Source organism: Lutjanus erythropterus, chromosome 3, assembly GCF_056507025.1.
Source record: "Lutjanus erythropterus isolate fLutEry1 chromosome 3, fLutEry1.hap2, whole genome shotgun sequence".
Taxonomy (NCBI): domain Eukaryota; kingdom Metazoa; phylum Chordata; class Actinopteri; order Lutjaniformes; family Lutjanidae; genus Lutjanus; species Lutjanus erythropterus.
In genome coordinates, this window is record NC_139319.1 from 36,528,492 (window position 1) to 36,551,100 (window position 22,609).

The 22,609-nt window shown below is 39.6% G+C and overlaps 2 protein-coding genes across 2 annotated transcripts; both read right to left on the minus strand.

Annotated features, from left to right (window-relative positions):
* Positions 1–1,267: 1,267 nt before the first annotated feature.
* Positions 1,268–12,763, minus strand: syngr2b (synaptogyrin 2b). The gene is made up of 4 exons (XM_084715992.1): positions 12,471–12,763; positions 6,232–6,469; positions 4,120–4,256; positions 1,268–2,038 (listed from the first exon to the last, which is right to left on the minus strand). The coding sequence occupies exons 1-4, from the start codon at positions 12,579–12,581 to the stop codon at positions 1,778–1,780; spliced, it is 747 nt and encodes a 248-aa protein (XP_084572118.1). The 5' UTR covers positions 12,582–12,763; the 3' UTR covers positions 1,268–1,777.
* Positions 12,764–12,902: 139 nt separating this feature from the next.
* On the minus strand, positions 12,903–22,530 carry LOC146330442 (Fc receptor-like protein 3). Its single transcript, XM_084715993.1, has 13 exons — positions 22,371–22,530; positions 22,252–22,278; positions 22,006–22,132; positions 21,744–21,919; positions 19,558–19,732; positions 18,146–18,252; positions 17,773–18,042; positions 17,360–17,665; positions 17,165–17,266; positions 15,589–15,613; positions 14,311–14,359; positions 14,136–14,201; positions 12,903–13,047 (listed from the first exon to the last, which is right to left on the minus strand). Exons 1-13 carry the CDS (start codon positions 22,399–22,401, stop codon positions 12,964–12,966), a joined length of 1,545 nt encoding a protein of 514 aa, XP_084572119.1. The 5' UTR covers positions 22,402–22,530; the 3' UTR covers positions 12,903–12,963.
* Positions 22,531–22,609: the final 79 nt, after the last annotated feature.

Genomic DNA, 22,609 nt, shown 5'->3' on the forward strand with positions numbered 1-22,609 from the left:
ACCTGTTCAATGAGTGCCTACTTATCTGCATGCTCCTCCCTGTTGTATCTCATTGTTAACAACAGGGTTTAAAGGGCAACACGCCTGTATAGATTAACACATTTTTCAAATTTGTTTTGAGTTTTTATGGTCTCTAATGTCACCATCAGCAACACATTTTGTTTAGAGTAGTCTTAAAACATCGCTAGTTGAGCTGGGAAGGCACAGGAGCCATTTAGCCCTGGCACAAGAGACTGCAAAACCTCCTTTCAAGGATGATTTTATGGTTGCATGGCTGACAAACTTAACTGTATTATCTCTACAGAGCCCATGTTTTACAAAAACAATTACAAGGGGACATTTGGCTTTATAGTGATCTATTCCCACTGTACTCTACTCAAACTAAGTAATTTGTTCCATTTTAAGGGTATGATTGAATTATTTGTAGTGGGGTTGCATGAGGTACTTCCCCATAGTCAGTCTATTAGCTACAGTAGAGGGTGATCAAAGACACCCCCAGTTTGGAGAAACTAATATGTACCAGAACAGAAGCAAAGCAGTGTACTGCTGTGGAAAACGTCAGCAGCAAATCATATTGTATCCACCCAAAAAAAAAAACATCAGTTTAAATGTACGATATATATAGAATGTTTTCACTTGTTTACCTTGCTGTCAGACAGCCTTTTCTGACAGGAAACCACTGTTAAATAAGCCAAATATCACCCTCTCCACACTAACCAAACTCCATTGGTAAAATCAATAATCTTACCTCACAGAACACAGGAGCTGCTGGTTTACTACGGCCTTGGTTTGTTTGTGTTACTGTGTTTGGATTCAGCAATGACACAACAGAACTAAGAGCTTGAAGCAGCAGTAGAAAAGTAACTGTTGTGTTTTGCAAAGTAAAATTTTTGTCAAAGGAGTCTGGTGGCTGTGGAGAGAATGATATTTGGCTTATATAACAGTTTTGTGTCGGGAAAGCCTGTCTGACACCAAGGTAAAGAGGTGAAAATATTCTAAATATTGCGTACACTTGAACTGATACTGATTTTATTTAGGCGGCTAAAGTATGTTTTTCTGCTGACCCTGTCTGCAGCAGTACATCGCTTAGCTTCTCCAAACTGGAGGCGTGTTGATCACCATCTACTGTAGGTAATACACTGACTATGGGTAAGTACCTCATACAAGCCCACTTCAAATAATCTGAACTGTCCCTTTAACACATCCTAAAGCGTTTTGTAGGTCAAGATAAATGCACCAAAGGGGAAAAAAAATAGATCAAAACAAAAAAAGAAAAGAAAATCGGGCACATACAACCATTAAAATGGCAGCTCTGCACAGCTCTGAAATCTATGTACAAATACACATTCTCAGGTTCTGACAGAGTGTAATGAGAACAACGTCCCCTCTGATCAAAGCTGTCATGGGTAATGTCACATTATGTGACCTTCGACCTCCTGGGTACAGTCCAACCACCTCGCCCTTTCAGGATCAGCCCATTTGAGGTATAAATTGGATCTTTGCACGCAGGTCTTTGGTCAGATTACCCAATCATCAGTGCTAATCTCAACAGTCAGCCTGATGTCTTGAGATCTGAACACAGACTGCCTGATGTAAACCACAGTGTCCCTCATCACTCACTTTGCAGTTGCACTGCTCAGATACTCAAATGTATTAAATCAAATGTAAAACCACATCAATATGATATAGCTCTGCATCTGTGGAGTGCAACTACAACCAGTTTACCAAAAGATAACCTGGAACACCACCCTCCCTTTATCTGTGACCGCCCTCTGCTTCAGTAGGCGGGCGGCTGGTAGCCGGGGTCTCCTTGCGGCTGGATGTTTGTGGTGAAGGGAGGCTGCTGGTGCATGTCGGGCACGCTGCTGGGATAGGCTGTGTAAGTGGTCGGCGTGTAGGTGGTGGGGTTGTAGGAGGTGGGGGCGTAGGTTGGAGGGTAGGGGGTGTGGTGATCCGGGGGCGGCTCCGTGTAGGTTGGGATGGTAACTTCGTGAACACCACGACGGAAACGACCCAGGGCAAAATAGGTCAGGATTCCCTGCACAATGAAATAGAAATGTCAAGGTTATCATTACAGTACAGTCATTTAAAGACTTGTACAGTATTTCAATAAACCACTTTGACTAGTTTGACTGGTTTCACGTCTTGGCGGTGTAAAAATAAACATCCAAGGCTTAAAGCTTTTTTTTTTTAGGGGAAGTAATCCCTGACAAAGACATTTCTGTATGTCAGTCCATTACATTATCCCCTCATTAGTGATGAGTGGTAATGTGGTTAGATGCTGGGCTGGGTCACAGGTCTTCTTAACGGTGCATTTAAGTGATGCTGGGAAGCTCCAACACATGCAGTCAAGTTTTAAAAGCCAGCTAAAGAATGTCTTTACGATTACAATTATTATTGAAGGGCTAGTTCAACCCAAAATCAAAAACACTTATTTTTCCTTTCCTTACCTGTAGTGCCGTTTGTCCATCTAGATTGTTTTGCACGCTGCAGAGTTCTGGAGATATCAGCTGTAGAGATGTCTTCATTTTTCTCTTGAATTTAATGGGACTAAAAAAATACATATGAAAAATTCAACAGCAATGTCTCTTTCCAGAAATCATGACGCGGTCACTCAAGATAATCCACAGACCTTGTTCTGAGTAATTTCATGTAGAAACTACTCTCTTTCTGGTAGAACAACAAAGTCTGTGGATTATCTTGAGTAACTGTGTCATAATGTCTGAAAGGAAAACTGCTGAGTTTTTCTTATGTATTTTTTGTTGCTTTGAACACCACAAGACAGGTGCCATCTAGTGCCATTGTATTTAAAAGAGAGCCGACATCTCTACGACTGATATCTCTAAAACTCTAACTAATACAGTTTAGATGGATAAACAGCACTACATGTAAGAGGAAAAATATGTATTTTTGATATCTGATGAACTGTCCCTTTAATATTTAGTATTATTATTATTACTACTATCATGGGTTTTGCTTGAATTTCTTTTAAAAGGACGTTTTCCTCACCACTGTCACCACAGTGTTTGCTCTGGTGGAAATTGTTGCACCTCTGTTAATAATATTATAAAGAGTCTATATAAAAAGTGCCCTGAGATAACCTCTGTTAGAATCTGGTGCTATATAAATAAAATTGACTTCACTTGACAAGATGTGCAATCAGAAAAATTGAGCCTACAAGACAAACAATAAGCAAATGTTGGATGTTTGCCCCGCTATTATTGTAGTATATTAATCACAGTTAACTCAAGATGGAAAGTCTGTGTGAGATCAACTACATTGTTATTTATAGAAATGTAAGGTTTGTTGTTGAGCATCTGATTTTGAAGTGTAGATGTCAGAGGTTCCCACCAGTGCTTGAATGCACCAACCTGAAAAACTTGAACAAACAATGTGTGGCTTTGTGTTTGTTCACAAGTGTCTTAAGCAGGTTTCAAGTATTTAAAGGAAGAAATAGTTTGACAGTTTGGGGAACATGCTTATCAGCTTTTGTGCCCAGAGTTAGATAAGATCAAAACCACTCTCATGTCAGTCTGTTGTATGTGAAGTTGGAGCTAGTTAACGTAGCTTAGCTTCGCGGAAAAATTGGAAACAAGCTAGAACAGCTTTGTCCACAGTCTGCCTGCCAGCTCCTCTAAAGCTCACTAACTCGCATTAAAATGTATTTGTTTGATGTGAAAGAAAATCAAACTGTAAAAACGACAGTTGTGGAGTAGAAGAAGTCATAATGCCTGGCCAAGAAATACTCCAGCATCTTCTTATCCAACGCATGGCAATAAAGTGAAGGTGTATTTCCCAACTTGTCAACTTGTTGCTTCAATATAAGGAAAAATATAATTGGTCCAGAGGTTTTCAGCGTGGGAGGTGGGCTGCAGGCCCACAGCCTCAGACCCTGAAACCCCAGCATTAGTCAATATAATAAGCTATTAAAAATAAAATACCTAAGATGGCTCCTTAACTTCATTAGCAAAAAGTACCAATAATCATGAATCTGTAACATGATAGACAATCACATGACAAATGTAGCCTTCTTGTTCAAAACTGAGCTTTATGCCAAAGAAAGAGGCTAAAATCTGAGTTGTTTTTACTGAAAAGAAGACAAACAGCAGTCCCACTCACCCAGGTGGCGATGGAGAAGAACGAGAAGGCCACGGTGGCACGTGCAGCGTCCATGGGGATACCCCTGACGTCATGAGTGCGACCCCACTGACTGGCCAACAGGCAGAAACACACAAACCACAGGAAGGTCCACACCCCTTGAAAACATACAGAAACACAGATGCACAAACACAACGCACAGATATAAATGATTGTTTTCACTGCATGAAAAGATATCAAAAGAGCTCAGCTGAAAAAACCCCGATATGAAAAGTAAATTCCTGTGTAAAACGCACAAAAGAACAAAAAACTGCGTCAACAGAATAAAAAGGGCTGTCCTGTTGCCATCTGCTCAAATGACCACAAGCTGTTTTTCAAACCACCACTTCTTTGTTTCAGTGAAGAATGGCCGACTGTGAACTGTGTCATGAACAGCTGATGAATGTTTAATTTCATCAAAATGTGTGAGGTCATCCTCCCCTCCCCCACCCTGCTGCTCACTCATCAACTACTGTGTGCAACCATGAATAATACATGTTATGTTATGTCATGTCATGTCAGGAAAACAGGCAGCAGTTTGTCCCCCATTACGTAAATACTCAAGAGGCATTCTGTGTGAAAGGTTCACATTGAACTGAGAAAACTGAGACTGAAAAGGAAGGAGAGATAAACGCATGCAGTTCATTTAATAATGCTGCGGTGGAAATTTCAAAGTCGATCTTCAAACAACCACTAATATGGCCATAATCACCAGTAAATCAGTGAATTAAACCATCATTATTTATCTGTCAACATACATGTCCTTACATAACCTAGTATTCATATCTTAAAGTCAGATCATTTACTCTGTGGAAGAAATGTGAGGTTTAAGTACGACATATCTGCCATATCTCAAGTCTAGATGTGGACAACTGACACTTTATCTTGTATAAGTGTTGTGACGTCTAAGTTGAATATATGTTCACTTATAAGATCCTGTCTTAATGTCTTTAATCCTTTACAGGTTACTCTGCTGTACTTTATCCATCGTCTTCTTTTCAAACTCGTAAGGTGTTCAGTTCTTCAGTCTGAAGTTCAACTATCCCCGTTATGATAAAATCATTCAGCTGTATTGTTTTTGTGCAAATAATAACTCCACTAATTTGACTTTCAAGATCACTTTAAAGCACAATTAACTGATATTTTTTGGTGAGTGCAGGCCAGTTGATCAAGATGTGAAGTCTATAAAATTGATGTAGTTAACATGTTAGCAAAGAGTTGAATATTTTAGAATGTGACAAACATAAGATGTGACAAACTCCAGTATCAATCTTGGAACCCACTGGCTGCCATCTGATGACAATTTAGCCTCTGAGGGCAACAGCCAATGTTTTGGGGCTTCTGGGGCAATATTTTAGGTAACGGATATCTGGACAAAGTGTTCCTGTTCTGTGTGCCGCTGATTGTTTACAGTCCAATTAGCACCTTGAGATGCGACAGTGATTAGGAAGAATTATTTCAGCTTATCTCTATAAAAAGATATCTGTAAATCAATGCAGGAAATTTTTTAAAAAGCTAAATTATTGTAAGACGATATCTGGCAGGTTCAAGAACTGCATTTCTGCACAGAGTCTTTCCCTGCATGCAACCATGCAATGTTTCCGATACCAAAATCTTGTCCCTTACCTATAGTTTCTTCATCCATATTCAGATATTTGTTAAGATTAGTCCAGTATTTATTCTCTGTTAGCTCTATTTTGGTCTCTACCAACTCCTGAAGGAAATATTTGGCTGTTTAACAACTAAATGCTCCACTATGTTCATCAGGTTGTTGGTGCTGAGCAGGTAGTGTACAGTTGTTTTTTTGCTGAAAACAGCTGTCTGCTGTGGCTGGAAATGAGCTCGTGAACCAGAAAAGTATAGTTGTTGACCCTCAGACCAAAATAATTAACTAAAAGAAGCTAAAATACTCAAGGGAGCTGCAGAATAGTCATTATTCCACTGTTCACATTACACAAATTCATTCGATCCATTATTCATATAAAAAATAGTGATTAGTGCAAATTTAAAGCTCTTACAAAGCAAACAAAAATCACTTTAAAAGGATCATTGTGGGATCGACTGGCATCCAGTGGTTATTACACTCCTGCTCACCTGAGAATCCCAGGTCTGCCATGACAGCATACTTTCTTTCCTGTGCGTTGCTCATAAAAGGCACGTAAACATCCAACACCAGGAAGCCCACACACGCCAGGAAGGCGATCACCCCGATGCCCACAGCGTAGTGACATGCTGAGTCATTCTGGTTGAAGATGCACTTTGCTTCAGAAGTGTGTGGAGGGTTGATGTATCCCTCTGTTGTGATGCAGGCGAACACCACCAAGGCAAATATCTACATTGAACAGAAGAAGAAGAAGAAGGTAGTCTTCAATGATTTGCAAAGACACAACTACTTTGCTTTACACAACTACTAAACGTTTTGAGGCTGATTTCCCACCTTTCAGCCAGACATTTGTTTGGTATAGTATGAAAAACTACTAGCAGAGACGGTTAAAAAGAGGTCATCTATTTTATGAAAGTTCGGTCACAAGAGAGGCTGCAAATTAATTAATCATTTAGTCTATAAAATGTCAAAGAACTGGGAAAAATGTCCAAAGTGACATTTGTCCACCCAACAGTCGGACACCCAAAGGCTCTTCATTTACCATCATAAATTACTAAGAAAAGCAGCAGACCCTTAAATTGAAGAAACGGAACCCAGCAAATTAATCACTCATCAAAATAGTTGGCAACAAATTTTCTGTCAATCGAATAAATGATTAACTGACTAATCACTGTAGCTCTAGTTCAAGGAACGATATGTAACGACAATGTCCAAAAATGAGTGCTGCAGTCCAAATAGCGAGTGGGAGCCATAGACTGTATATTAAATACGTTTAAATCCTATTTAATATACAGTCTATGGTTAAAGGGAGTCATTTCTGCTCGGGCAGGCTGCAGGAACACTGCAAGAGTGCAAGATGAGAGCAACATTATCATTTGAAGATGACAAGAAACAAGCTATATGTTAATCAGGTGTCTGTAACTGTCAGTTCTCTGTCAATGTAAAGTTCAGCCCTGTTTATCCTGAAAACAAAAGCCCACTACTCTGAAAATACACAGTCTGAAGTTACAACTCATGAACAGAAACTCACTCATTCAGTGAAAATTTGGCATTAACTTGGACTCTAATTAACATTAAATAAGCAGGTGGCCTGGTAGCTCAGTTGGTGTGGCGTGTTCGCCCCATGTATGGAAGCTGTGAATCCTCTGCAGCAGCTTTGCTGCATGTCATTCCCCCACTCTCTCTCCCCTTTCCTGTCCTATCTTCAGCTGTCCTATACAATTAAAGGCATAAAAGCCAAAAAAAAAACATGAAATGGACAAACAATGCCACAATTTATGGGCCTGAATAGAAATTTCAGAGGAAGACACCACGGCTGCAGCACTGTTGTCAGAGACACGTGTATTTCAACTCAAGTTTCTTTGAGCTCTGATGACAAATCATGGTCATTTTATTATTCATTACAGTAAATATATCACAGATTTCTCATTTGAGAGCAGGGCCATTTAGAAAACTCTTCCATGTTGTTGCATTCAAAGAAACTCAGACATCTGATACTTGAGTCTACTTTGAAAAGGAACAACACTCAGGAGCTCTGATGTCACAAAATCCACCACAGAGGAAGATAAATTATTATTTTTTTTTTTTTTGCATTGTGGCAGATAAGTTTCATCTATCTATCAAATATCAACATATTGATAAATACTGATACTGAATATGTGAAATGCCCTACATTTTTTGCAGTATCAGTACTCTGATATCAGCTGAACTGCGAGTTGACATGCACACAAACCACGCCGCTGCACAGCCAACATAGTCCCGCCTCCACTCACTTACTCACACTTCTTATCATGTCTTATTTGTTCTTCTGTTATATTATAGCCTTGTTATATTTATCTTTTAATAAAAATCCAAAATGTTATGTCCTCCGTATTAAGTCAATTTTCCCCATGGTATAGAATATCAATATTTTTCAAAGTATTATATCGAAATGAGAAATTCTAGTATCGTGACGACACTAGCACCAACAAGAAAGTGTACTCCAAACACGTGACAAAGCAAGCAAACATCCTAAGGTTTAGTTTGTGTCTATAGAAAGTAAACTTTGCGAAAGGACGTGGTTTAACCTTTCAAGAAAGTCACAAGAACCTTTATGCATTTTTATTTCCACAAAGAAGCCAAAACATGCGATCGTTACATCAAATATAGCGACATTATTACATGTCATCATTAACAGTCTTTTCTCACTGCAGACTCTTGAGATATCCCCCAGCTCTTGTGCTTGTCTTGTGTTTAGAAAGTGAGCTTACTGCTCTGACCGTCCCGTGGTCTGTTGCTGTCTGCTCTGGTTACCCACCTAACCATGTGACCTACTTCTGAGTGCAGCTGCCTGCCATGTGACTCTGGAGATGCCACCGACTCCCTAACAACGCTCATAATGAGATCTGGGAGGAGGATAGAGAGGGACTGTTTGACGGCCCGGGAAGTGGGATGAGGTGAGGGGGCAGAGAGAGAAATAGGCCACAATCCTGCAGATGGGACGAGACAAAAAAGTACCAAAAACTACTGAGGACAGTGTCTTTGGGGAAGTGAATACGGGGACTTCCAAGACACAAGCGAGACAGAGGGGCCGTTAGAGGAGCAGCTGGATGTTTCTGTGCATAAACAGGCAGATGAAAAGCATGTGTATATTGAGTGACATATGTCAAAAACTTGTTCAAATCTCCCATATGTACATACAGTATGTGGTTTCATGGCTCGTTGCACTTTATATAGGATAAATATACTGGACATATATGTATGGACACTGTTTAAATGCAGTATTTAGTGAAAACAGTGGGATCACTAAAAAATATAAAAGTAGTAAAGTAAGCAGCATGGTTGTATGATGTGCATTTCTATAGGGGTGGAAGAAATTATTGATACATCTGAGTATCGCAGTATTATGTTTTGTGATACTGTATCAAGTCTCAAAACACTCTATCATCATGAAACTGTAAAGAGTCATGGATTTGGTGTTATTTTGTGTATAAACCCATGACTGCTAGAGAGCAGTGTTATTATCTATCTTCACTGTTTATATCACATAAAAACATAAACTGTTTTATGTATATGGTGCTGTGTTCAATATGACAGTTTTCCTAAAATAATATTTTAAAAATTGCAATATATCATCTTGTTAACAGTATTGCAAAAACAGTAATTTACCTTGCAGAACTGGAGTTGCTGGTCTTGCGCTGTATTGATCAATTAGTTTGTGTGCGTTTTTGTGTCTTTGGTGGATCTGACCAATCCTTTTAAAACATCAAAGTGTCACACAGTAACACATGTCTGATTGAGGTGGTGGTAGACCAGGAACTCTCGTGTTCTGTAAAGCAAAAAGGATCCTTTCACCAAAGGAGTTGGTTGGTTTGGAGAGAGTGATATTTGCCTTATAAAAAGTGTTTTCCTGTTGGAAAAGGCTGTCAGACAGCAAGGTAAAACAGTGAAAACACTCTTAACATAACGTACATTCAAACTTATATTGATTATTTTAGATTGGTCTTTTTATAGGTGGATAAAATACGTGTTGATGCAGATCCTGTCAACAGCATTACATTCCTTCCTACACTGGTGCTTCTCCAAACTGGGGGTGTCATCTGCTGTAGTTAATCCACTCGAGTACCTCATACAACCCCACTCAAATAATCCATACTATCCCTTTAAATGACCAAGAGCCAACTCTCCTTGTTCCAGGAGCTGGTGTGGTGCATCATGGGACTTGTAGGCAGGGTTTCAAAGTGAACAATCCTCTCTTGTGTCATAGGTGCTGGCTCGTTGAAGTAAGATTAAATTCACCAGAGATACATGGTGATCCAGCCAGCGTGACTCTGAGATGACATGAACACAGCTGCACCGAATGTGTGTGTGTGTGTGTGTGTGTGTGTTTAAAAGGGAGATCAGTGGCACGCATTCAACGAGAGTAAAAGCGAGAGTCACCAGGAGAGAGTAGGTATCACCTTACCTGCCCATCAGCCCCTGTTTACCAGTGACACACACATAATCTCTCTCTCTCTCTCTCTCTCTCTCTCTCTCTCTCTCACACACACACACACACACACACACACACACACACACACACACACACACACACACATACACACACACACACAGCATTTTCCAAACACACTCACTCATAAATACTCAGCAGTTGAGGCAACTGAGGGCACATTCTGTCCTCAGACTTCATCGACCACACAGGTGAAGCTGTGTTTTATCACCTCCTACATTCACCTTTCATGGACAAGAGCTTAGATGCCGAACAAACAGTTTACACTTCATGATGCAAGTTACTGAAAATCAACCATATTCTCAGTAATCCAACATATGAGTCTTAAGATGAAAGCAGTGCTCAATAAAAGTCCCTCTCACGATGATCCAGCTCTAAATGATTCAGATCACCAAAAAGATAGTGGAGGACAGATAAGGCAGTTCTTCAACCCTTCAGTCAGTGTGCTCACAATCACGCAGAGTTAGACAACAATAATATCTATTATATAACCTGTCAGCCCTGTTGAGATTCATTCTGGACTTTCCAGGGTCCAAACCACAAACACAAATCTGTGCCATAACATTTGCCTAGCAACAGGTGATGGGCAGTGCCCTTAAACTTCCTGGAACTTTCACTGGTACATTAATTCCCCTCTATGCAAATACCTTTGTCTGTATAACCTTTTTATGACTTTATCAATATTATGACTACTAATATTATTCTTTTATTGATTTTAAAACACTGTAGAAGGCGGTTATTTCTTTTTCTTTTTAGAAGTTACATGAATGCACCTGAAACAGGGTACCTACCCTCTGGATGTACTTCTAAGTATTTTGCTGTGCTCAGGGTGTATTCCACCAAGGCTAATAAAGAAGTCTGTGGTTAAGGGAAAAAACCTGTCATGAATTAACTTATACTTTCACTCAAGGCTTAAGCAGTTCCACTAAGACAATTTAGCTCAAGCCAGGCTAAAACAAGCTTGCATTGAGAGTATGCACGGATAAGATGTCATGAAGAAAGAGAAAATGAGAGGGACTTTCTTCTCAGCAGTGAAACAAACCCTGCAGTTTAAAATTTATGAAGAATATAAAGGGGTTATCACGAAAAAAAGGCCAATACTGGCGCAATTAACAAAACAAAGGAGGCGACTGGTAAAAAACCCTACAGACCACCCGCCCCATGTACTCAGGCCTCAGCAACAACACGATTGATTCCATCATTTTGTCCCCCTTTTCTCATTCCTTCTTTTCTTGTCTTTCTTCAGCTGTACTAAGCCATTAAAATCATTTTAGGGAAGATATGCAAGCTCACTTCATGTTTTTTTGTCTTCACAGCTTGAACAAATTGAGTGAATGAATAAATAACTTAAAAACAACTTTGGTACACGTTTTTCTTCAACTATAAATGTTAAGCTTTTAAATAAAAGGGTGTTGTGGCTTTTGAAAACAGTAAAATTTGAGACATGATTTTTTTCTACTTTTTAAAACTAAATAGGTTCTTTGAAACTAAAGTAAACACTTAAATTCATACTAAGTCACAAAGAAGAAGGTCCAAACTTGTGTTTCTGCACAGACATAAGTGATGTGAACACAAAAAGACACTTGAGGGAACTGTCTTTAAAACACAGCTAAATAATCTCAACAGTTAACCTGCCACAGAGCAGCCTGGTTCAGTGGTATCAAAATAAGTCAGGCTTTTCCTTTATCCACGTTGATAAAATACCCCTCAGGATGCTCTACCAACCCAAAATATCTGTATTTGACGTCCAGAGAATGAGAAATTTCTTTCTGGTGTGTTTACAAACCACTTAGACAAGTCCTACCAATTCTTAAATTAGTTCACATGCATGTTTCTTTACACTAAAAGGTGACTAGTATTATGAGTCTATGAGTTATGATGGGAAATGTCAAAGAAATGTTACAAATGCCCCACGTCTCCCCTACATCCTATATTTAGTTGGTGTTTTGCTTCCAGGAGAGGCCGTCTCAGTGTTTCTGTCTTTTGTCCTCTGTCAACAGCAGTGTTGACCTGTGCTGTCGCCGAGCTGCTGTCATGCACCAGCTGCACGCAACATGAGACGCTGCATATAGTAGCCCGTTGTTCTGTCCAACACAAATAACAAAACATATGAACTAAGCGCTCCACAGGGCCGGAGCAGGTCCGAGGCTCCGGGGCCAGACGCACCTGCTCACAGACCACGTTGTTTATCGTTTCTGCCTCTTCTGAACCTTTGAACGAGATAAACTCCTGCACACTCACCCAGCTGAGCAGGCGCACGATGGTTTGCGGTTGTCGGACAAACTTGTAGAAGTCGAAGCCTCCTCCTGCGAGCGAAGCCCCGTACGCACTCGCACCGCTCGTCTCCTCCATGTCTCTCTCTCTCTCTCTCTCTCTCCCGTTCAGCCGATTCCTCCGGAGCTCTCCGCGTGTTTTGTGAGCCGACCTGACAGGACAGCCTACCAGCGTCTACTGAACTAAACCTGAAGCGGTGCCTGCCAGCCCCCGCCGCGGTGTTGCTTAACTTGACGAAGACGATTGAGACACCCAGAGGAGCTGCGCAGGCGGCTGCGCCGTCCCGCTGCGCGTCAGAGGGGCGGAGTTGACGGGCTGGGAGCCGCGACAGATGATCAGGAGTGACTCCTATCATCATTTAACCCCAGAGATAGTTGAAAAAAAGACAGCACAAGGCATCATGAGCAGACGTTTATTTAAGCAGTGCAGCCTGTGTTTACAGAGCAAACAGCTTGAACCCTCAGGGCTCCTCAACTGGTTCATCTTCCAACGTCTTCTTCTCCTTCTCTATTTGGGGCCATTCATCCTCAGAGGCGTCAGATACCTGAGGAGAGAGCAGACACATGAGCAGGATAGATGACTGCTGTCTGTTTCAAAAACTAGAATCACTGCCCTGCGGTTGAACACCTCCACTAACCACTCAAGTTGCAGTTTACATCCATGTCTGTCCAGACTCATAATATGCAGTATGTAGTGAAGACTTTGAAGGAATATATTATAAGGTATTATTTTATTAAGTTGTTTTTTGGCAACCTTGAAGTTATCACTATATTGACGTGTGATTTCAGTGAATAGTTTTCCAGTGTCTTCACCTATTTTTACAGAGGAGGGCAGACAGAAAGCTTTAAATGTCAAAGGGAAGTGACAGGAAGACCTCTGACCTTTTGTTTATAAAATGTCATTACCTCATTTATCCTATTAAATAAGTGTGCAAATTGCTGTCATAGTTAGCATATAAATTCTGGAGTTGTGGCCAAAAACCTGTCTTGTGAGGTCACAGTGACCTTGACCTTTGACCTTTAACCACCAAGATCTCATCATTTCAGCCTTGTGTCTTGTGGCCGAGGCATATAAGTTAACCTTTTTACAAAATACATAGGAAAGGAAAACAGGAAGAAGACCACAGTGTGAGGGAACAATAGCTTAAGTAATCATGATATATTGTGTCAGATGTCCATTATTGTCAAAAAAAAATCCCAGTTTCTTCAGAAGGTTGCTCATCTAGATCTCAGAAAGTCATCATTTCCATTACAAAGATTTCTTTGACTTTGACTGTGTCCATCCACTGCTTGAGGGTGGAGGCTCAGGTTTGAATCAATTGTTTGTGATTTCTTCTTTAACTAGAAATAAAGAGTATTGCACAAAGATACCATTGTTTTAAATAATCAAATCTTCTCTGACTACACCCAGATACAGGACCTTAACATCACTGGGGATTTCATGTTTCAAAATCTTACCTTATTTGTCCTAAAATATCTGAATTGTTGGACATGTCCAAAAGATGTGATAAAGGTTTTGGTTAATTTGCCTGCGCTGTTGTCAGCACTGCTGTTGTGATTGGTACAGTTTACTTTTAATGTGAAGTGAGATGAAAAAAAGGTTGATTAGTTTAGTTTATTTATTTGATCTCACCTGATCAAATTCATCACCTGTGGATGTCTTGATCTCATCAGCGTTCTCATTGTACTCTGACAAATCCTGTAAGGAGAGACACTTGAAGAGCTCTGTGTCATGAGATAACACATGATGTGTGGTCACGAAAACTGCTCAGTTTCTGATTGATGGAGATACAGAAATATTGACTGACCAGCTCGTCCTCATACGGAGCAAATGTTCTCTTCATCTCCAAGCCGAACCTGAGAGGACAAAAAGTTACAGGGTTAGGAATCTTATTTCACTTAATACGTATACAATATAAGCCAATGTAAAGCAATCAAAGCAATATTCAAAGCTTTTAAGTCACATATGTACTTCTTATAACAAATTTGAATAGTAATGTTAAGTTTGACAAACTTAATATAGCACTTTGAGTAAAATTAACTACATGAGTGGATCTAAGTAGTGATCTTTAGTTTAAAAAACTTAAGGTGACTCTTTGAGTGAAGTTAAGCACATGAACAAATCTAAATCTAACTGAAGACAACACTTTCAGGGAACCTCTTAATCTATGTTGATGCAACAAATTATCCCTCAGTTTAGTAAACTTTGCAGCTGTTTTACTTTTTTAAGTTCTCTCAACTTTTCTTTCTTTACAGTGTGAGGACACCAGTCTCATTTGCAACAGTGTAGGAGTGTTTTAGCAACTTGAGGAGGAGTGTACGTTACACAACTACTATGATTAAACACGGTAGATTTTTAAATACTGATCTGGAGATTTCTTTAGACACATCACATTTAAATTTGTCTGCTAGAATTAAAATCCTAAGCATTTAGCATTCACATCATTATGCAATAAGACATAATTCACTGAAAACATAATGAATGTGAAAAATATAATAATCAGGCTTTCATTTATTATCATCCTTATTATCAGCCAGTTGTTGTTTCAGTTCCTTGGTCATCAATAGAGGTCAAAAATATGTGACCTGCTGGTTCAGTAAATAACCACATCCCCAGTTCAGCTACAGCTCAAACTGTGTCATTCCCTATGTCACTCACTATGCCATTCCCTTTTTCTCCACATGTTCACTGTCTGTCTAATAAAGGCAAAAAGACATATTTTAAGATTTTTGTTGTCCTCCCATTTTACTGTGGATGTTGTGAGTCTTAACTGTGAACAAGAGGCCTTATTTGGAGCTATAAGAAAATTAGAGATCACTGCTGTTGTAAGGTGTAATGTGAATACTAAGCTGTTTACCATTACTGCTTTAATTCACGTGCGACCATGAACAAATAAAGCAGATTTTACATTATTTTCATTGTACCATTGTTTCTTTCAGTTGCTGTGGGTGGATTAAGAAAAACAAGAAAAACTGACTGAGGATCAGCTAGCACAGTTCTGTTCACAAGAGGAAGTACTGTAACGGCTTCATGGGAGATGCATGTGGTCATCATTTTTCAGAATTAAACAGAGAAATTGACTCACGGAGACTCTCCATACTGCCTTCGCCCTGAAAGAAGAGTAAAAACATTCATTTACAGTAATAATGAGTCAGTCACACCAGACATAAAATATGTTTATATGTTTTAGTTTAATAAATAAGCACAGCTCATATTTTCTTTAATAGTTCATGTAAACTGAAATAAATAAGTGATTTCATTGAATAAGCAAATGAACAGGAATTTGCTAAATGTCACTTAATAATCATTTGAAGTGAAGCATGATTTTTTTTTAAAAGGCAGCACAGTGTTTCTTATGTCCATGAAGGTGAATTTGTAAAGATGGGGTTTTGCTCAATGCAGGCTTAAGTTATAACCCAGCCAAGTGTCTTTCTTATCATTGTAAAGTTTACTTATTGGTTAAGTCTTCTTTAAAAACATCTGTAAAAAGATACTACAAAACTGTGGAATAAAAACACTTATTTTATTCAATTTATCCATCTAGATTGTTTTGGTGAGAGTTGTTGAGTTCTGGAGACATCTACTGCCTTCTCTCAAATATACTGGAACCAGATGGCGCTCAGCTTGTGGTGCTCAAAGCACCAGAAAGACATTTGAGAAACTTCTTGATTTCATGACATGGTTACTCAAGATAATCCACAGACCTTGTTCTGAGCAGGTTCATATAGGAACTATTTTCTTTATACCAAACCACAGCCACCAAGTTTATCTCTCTTAGCGTCAGAACAGTAACCCCAATTTTGAAATACTACATGATTGACAAGCCAGCTACATTTGATGGCAAAAACTGTAAGACCTGCTATTTTCACGTTTTGTTTTGTTTTTATCAAGAGGCTTGGCAATTCTTGATTCATACATCAGCATGTTAAATGACTGAATCAATGTTTTCATATATTCAACAGGAAAAACAAGGGCCAAACGCAAAAGATATCAAATTGCTCTGTTTTATGTTGTTCAAGTGTTCACTTTGTTGGTTAAGCTGTTTGACTTGGTATGAAATTTTGTACTATTGAGGGACAGTAAAGAGAAACTGTACAAACATTAAACCTCATTTGAAGCCAACTAAATAACAAGAGTAGTATAACTAGGTCTGATGTCAGTAGTGTTTTTTCATGTTGCAGCACAAGCTGTGTTAGCCTTGTTTGTAAATGGAAGTCAGCTGGCTCTGCTCTTGCAACATTACTCCATGAAATTACTGCATACTGCATTAATGAGGCAACCTAAATAACCGCAGTAGAATTTGCATCGCCACGACAGCCCAAAGCACCAGGCAGAATGAAGCATGCATCCAAGAAAAGAGGAAAAGGGGCTTGTGCACATGACAGCATGGAATTTAACATTAATGGCTTCCTCTTCAACTGAGTGGTAACCTCTTGTCTATGAGTAGATGCACACTCTCCTCTGCACACTTATCAGGTTGGCAAACGTAGTTTGGTAGAAAGAAAATAGTTTCTACAATTTTTTTTGGCTTGAGTGCCACAAGCTATCTAGTTCCATTACATTTGAAAGAAGGCAGACATCTTTATGGCCTATATCTCGCATACATAATGATACCATCCTTAATAGTGTGTTCGAAAATTCTGGAAACATTGTGAACTCACTGAACAATACTCCAATCCCACAGCAAGTGGAGACAAGGAGAATCAGGACTGCGAAACATCCAAAGACCACTGCCACAACCCAATCGGGCAGACGATTCAGCCCTGGAGGAGCAGGAAGATGGAGAAAAGATGAAACCAGCTGTTACTGGTCATTAGGATGTTTTACTGAAAGCAACACCAGTGGATCAACTGTACCTTCTTTATCCAAATACTGCATTTTGCTTCTTATGGCGGTGGAGTTGTCAAAGCTGTCTGACACTTCGCAGTGGTACGTCCCGGCGCTGCTGTCTCCCACAGACAGTGTCAGTATAGACTGTTCTGGAGGCTGGTTGACCACACGGTAGAAGCTCCCTGTTTCATTTAGAAGAGTGTTATTGAGGAACCACTGGTACCGTGGAAGAGATCCCTTCGCTGCCTTGCAGTAGAACCTCAGCCCGATCACAGCGTAGTTTTCCCCAGTGTCATAGTCGTAATGCATCGTCACAGGCTGACCAACCAGGACTGTTGGGGATATAATGGATAAAAAAGAGACGTAGTGGACAAACATTTAAAGAAAGTAGTGTGTACCTCAGTGTTAGGTCAGCAGTTTCTAACAATGTGCATCATACCAACGTCTAGGGGAATCTCTTTACTGTATGTTGTCCAATTTCCATTGTTTGCTTGACACTGGAACCTTCCCAAATGCTGGCCCAAGACCATCGGAACCTTAAATGTGGCCATTCTCTCTTCTGTCGTCGTATTGGCAACCAGTTCTGTACTATTGTAGAGTGAGAAGCTAACAGGCGGAGTCCCCTTTGTTGACTGACAGGTGAACACAGCAGAATAGAGGGAATCCTCCTTTAATATGGTGAAGGAGATGACAGGGTTTGACACCAGCTCTGAGGACATAAGATGTCAGAGAATGTTATTTTCTTCAAAGAATCCATGGCACAGCTTTAAGATTTGAGCCTGAGAGTTTAATCACATCAAATGACAACTGACCTTTGACTGTGATTTCAACCTTCTCGCTTTTGGTGTTGAAGGACTGCGTTTTGTTGAATTCATTGGAGGCGATACAAACATAAGAGCCGCTGTCTTTAGAAGTAGCTCTGAAGGTGACACAGATAATCATGTCAGTTTTTTCCCTTTTACTTTCTTTTGTTGGTCAGATGCTTGTTGAGGGAAATGAGTCATTGAAGAACTTGCATCATCAAGAGAAGCAACAAGTTTGCTTTGTTCTGTGTTCTTCTCACAAAATTCCTAATAATTCTGTTTGTCTATAAATTAAACAAATAAGAAATAACATTTTGAAGTACTGCAAGCTCTAGTTTTGTAACTGTGAACAGAACCGGAACCCAGTCTTTATGCTAAACTAAGCAGATAGCCTGTTATGCAATGTTCACATCACATTATTTAAACTGTAATTATGAAGCAGCCAATTGTCCATTCTTCCAAGGGTGTATTATTTTGAAACCCTGTCATGTTTTTTTTCTCTTCCACGACTTCCTGTTTTATTTTGGTAAGAGTTTTCCCTTTATGTGTTTTTGTTGCCTTCCTGTTTTTGTTCTTTTCCCACCTTTTTTTCTGATTAGCTTCACCTGCCCCTGATTAGTTCCCTGTGTATTTTTCCCTCAATCGTTGCCAGCTCTTTTTGTCTTTATGTCAAGCTAGCATTTTCTTGTGTACCTTTTTGAATTGTTTGCCTTAGTTTTGAACTCAGATTTGCCCGCCTGCCTTTTCAGGTTTGTTTGCTTTGGACTATTTTGACCTGTGTATTAAATCCCTTTGAACCACAGCAGTCTGCTTCTACTCTGCATTTTAGTCAACAAATCTCAACACGAAAAAAGTCCCGTTGAACTGAAAGCCCATTAATATTAGATATTGGGGATATTTCTGGAGTAATGGGCCTTCAGAGCAATGGGCATTTTTGGAATAACAAGCTGTCAGACAAATAGGCTTTTGGTCCAATGGGACAGATTATTTGGAACAATGGCATGGCACCATGACTACTTTAAGTCAGTAATATCAGGAATATCTGACACTGAAGATATCTCCCGGTTGGGGAAAAGATCTACAGACACATCAACAAACTGTTGGCAGAATGTCTGGAAATACTCTACCATTCTACCACTGGCAGTTCTATAAAAATTAAATACAGTGTTAACACTAATACAAAAGATTCAGCTGATTTTACACACTGTATGACTTTTCATCCATGCACTACTCCCCTGCCAACCACAGACCACTTAGAAACCACCTGACACGACCCTAATTTTATAAATCTGATATAATACATCAGCCACGGTACAGAAAAGTTAACAATAAGCAGTGGTCAGCTTCTTACAGCATCAAAGCAGCCACCTAGCAATGCAGTTATAGCTGTTCAGAGGCAGGCTCAATAGAATCCCACTGACCCGTGGATCAAGAGACTTTCATTATAGATGTGAGACTCAGGGATGAGTTGACCATTCAGCTGCCACTTATAGGTGACATGAGTTCCAGCGGCAAGTGTGCATTCCAGCTCTATTGTCGTCCCCTCAAAGAACTCCTGATCTGAACGGAGGATGATCTCTGCGCCTTTCACTGGCTCTATACAGGACAGACACAGCAACAGAGATTCTTATTGTTAATAATCTATGTCATTTTTAAAGGGAAGCCATATATAAACCCTGATTCCACAAAAATTGGGACAGTGTAAAACGTAAACAAAAAAGAATGCAATGATTTGTAAATCATTTAGAACTTGTATTCAATTGAATGCAGTACAAAGGCAAGATATTTAATATTCAAACTGATAAACTACATTGTTTTTGTAAATATACACTCATCCTGAATTTGATGGCTGCAGCATGTTGCAAAAAAGTTGGGACAGGGGCGTGTTTACCACTGTGATACATCAGCTTTTTCACTCAGTAAGCGTTTGAGAAGTGAGGACACAAGTGAAATTCTTTAATTGATATGTGACTTCAGTGGCTCATTGCTCCAGGGTCTCTGTTGTCTTATTTTGTGCTTCATAATGCACCGCATATTTTCAACGGGAGACAGGTCTGGACTGCAGGCAGGTCAGTCTAACACCTGAACTCTTTTACTATGAAGACACACTGATGTATCACATGAAGAATGTGTCTTGGCATCAAACCACTGAAATAAGCGGGGACATCTCTGAAAAAGATGTCATCAGGATGGCAGCATATGTTGCTTCAAAACCTGTATGTACCTTTCACAATTAACAGGGCCTTCAGTTACCCATGATGCCATGGGCACTAACACACCCACAAACCATCACAGATGCTGCTTTTCAAGTTAGCACTGGAAATGATCTGAATGGTTCTTTTCCTTTTTAGCCCAGAGGTCACAATGTCTATGATTTCTGAAAACAATCTGAAATGTGGACTCATCAGACCACAACACACTTTTGTGTCAGTCCATCTCAGATGAGCTCAAGTTTCTGGATGTTGTTGATATATGGCTTTCTGTCTTAACTTGCATTTGTAGATTGAACTGTGTTCACTGACAGTGTTTTTTTCCTACATTTCCTTTTCCTGAGCCCATGTAGTATCCTTTATATTATTTTGTGGGTTTTCAATGCAGTGGCACCTGAGGGGTCAAATATCATGAGCATCCAATGTTGGTTTACATGGAGAGATTTCTCTGAATTCTCTGAATCTATAAACTACATTATGGATTGTTGATGGTGAGATGTTGAGAAATGTTCTTAAACTGCTGGACTAGTTGCCCTCACAACTTTTCACAAAGTGACGTCCCTCATCCCATCCACACTTGTAAACAAATAAGCCTTTTGAGGATGCCCTTTAATAGTCAGTCATGATACTGTCACCTGTTACCAGTCATCCTGCTGTTCCACAACTTTCCCAGTCTTTCCAAGACCCTTGACCTCTATTTTTGGTGTCCCTAAAGAATTCATCTGTTTTACCTCAAAGGAGAGCAATATCATTTCTTCTCCATCTCCTAATTCTTGGCTGAAAGACTTAATGTCCTTCCTATACTTAGAGAAAATTAAGTATAGTATAAGGGGTCACTCTGAAAAATTCAACAATACTTGGGATCCTATTCTGTCCTATGTCAATTCTATTCCTTCTCTGGAAGATTAACATAATATATTAAGTTGTATTATGGAGTGAGTGGTACATGTACATGTTCCTCCCATATGTAGGTTTGGCTTGTTTGTCTGTTGTTTTGATGTTGTGTTTGTTAACACAGGCTTGGCTCTCAAGTTGGTGAAGTGGGAGGGTCAGCTTGTGTTTTGTGCTTATATAGCTGTTTAAAATGTAAAAATGGGTGACATGTCACACTGTGGATATACATCATATACTGACAACCCGATAAAGATACATGTGAAAAAAAAACAACTTTCCCAGTCTTTGTTGCTGCTGCTGTCTTTTTTGAACTTTTTTAAAATCTGTGTGTAGGCATCAAATCCAGAATAAGTGTGTATTTATAAAAATAACAACATATATTGGTTTGAATTTGAAAATCATTGCTTTGCATTCTGTTTATATTTTATTTTAAACCCAGCACTTTTGGAAATGCGATGTATACATATGATATACAGTATATTCCTGGTAATAAAGAGACTCACCAACAACCTTGAGGTAGTGCATGCTGCTGACAGTGGGCTCTATGTTAGAGTTGTTCTGTGCTTTGGCCACACACACCAGGTTGCCCTCATGGCGACTTTTGATTACCAAGGGGAAGTTTGCCTTCTCCCCACTCAGGGAACTGTAATCGCCCAACACCTTGTCAGGATCACCCACCCTAGGAAAGGTTGATATTATTGGGATTTTCTATCGTTACTTTTACATTTTAATGAGTAATTCAATTGTATGCAAACAGTTACTAACTTCTTCAGCTGCAGCAGGATAGTTTCATTCTGTGGGTAGATCTGCAGGTCACAGTAAAACTCTGCAATTTGTTTCACCAAAGCCTCCGAAGGGCCCAACAGCCGTGGAAGACCCAGAGATGACTGAACTATCAAAAACAAATAAATAAATAAAAAATAACAAAACTGCACAAACACTCAACATAAAGAATCATATTAACTGACTATGTATGCACTAACACACATGCAAACAATACAACTGACTCACAGCTCTCCTTGCTACAGAAGCACAACCCTGCAGAGAGGAAAAAGACATCAAATAGTGTACAAAAGTTTCCAATGGTGAAATACTAAGTGTACTGTTGTGTTGATTAGCAATTAGCTTACCCAGCATGACCACAAAGAGGGACGGAAACATCCTTGAAGAAAGCTTGTTGTCTTTAATACAAACGTATACTTCAGATGTGATTACACTATGCTCTGTAACGCACAAATGGACAGTTTTGAATGGAGGACTGAAACACTGTGGGACAAAAAGACGCACTCAAACGCACACTTAGAAACATGTGCACATAACTGATAGTGCCTCGCTGCTGGACCCTCCCTCTCCTTAACATCACCAGATG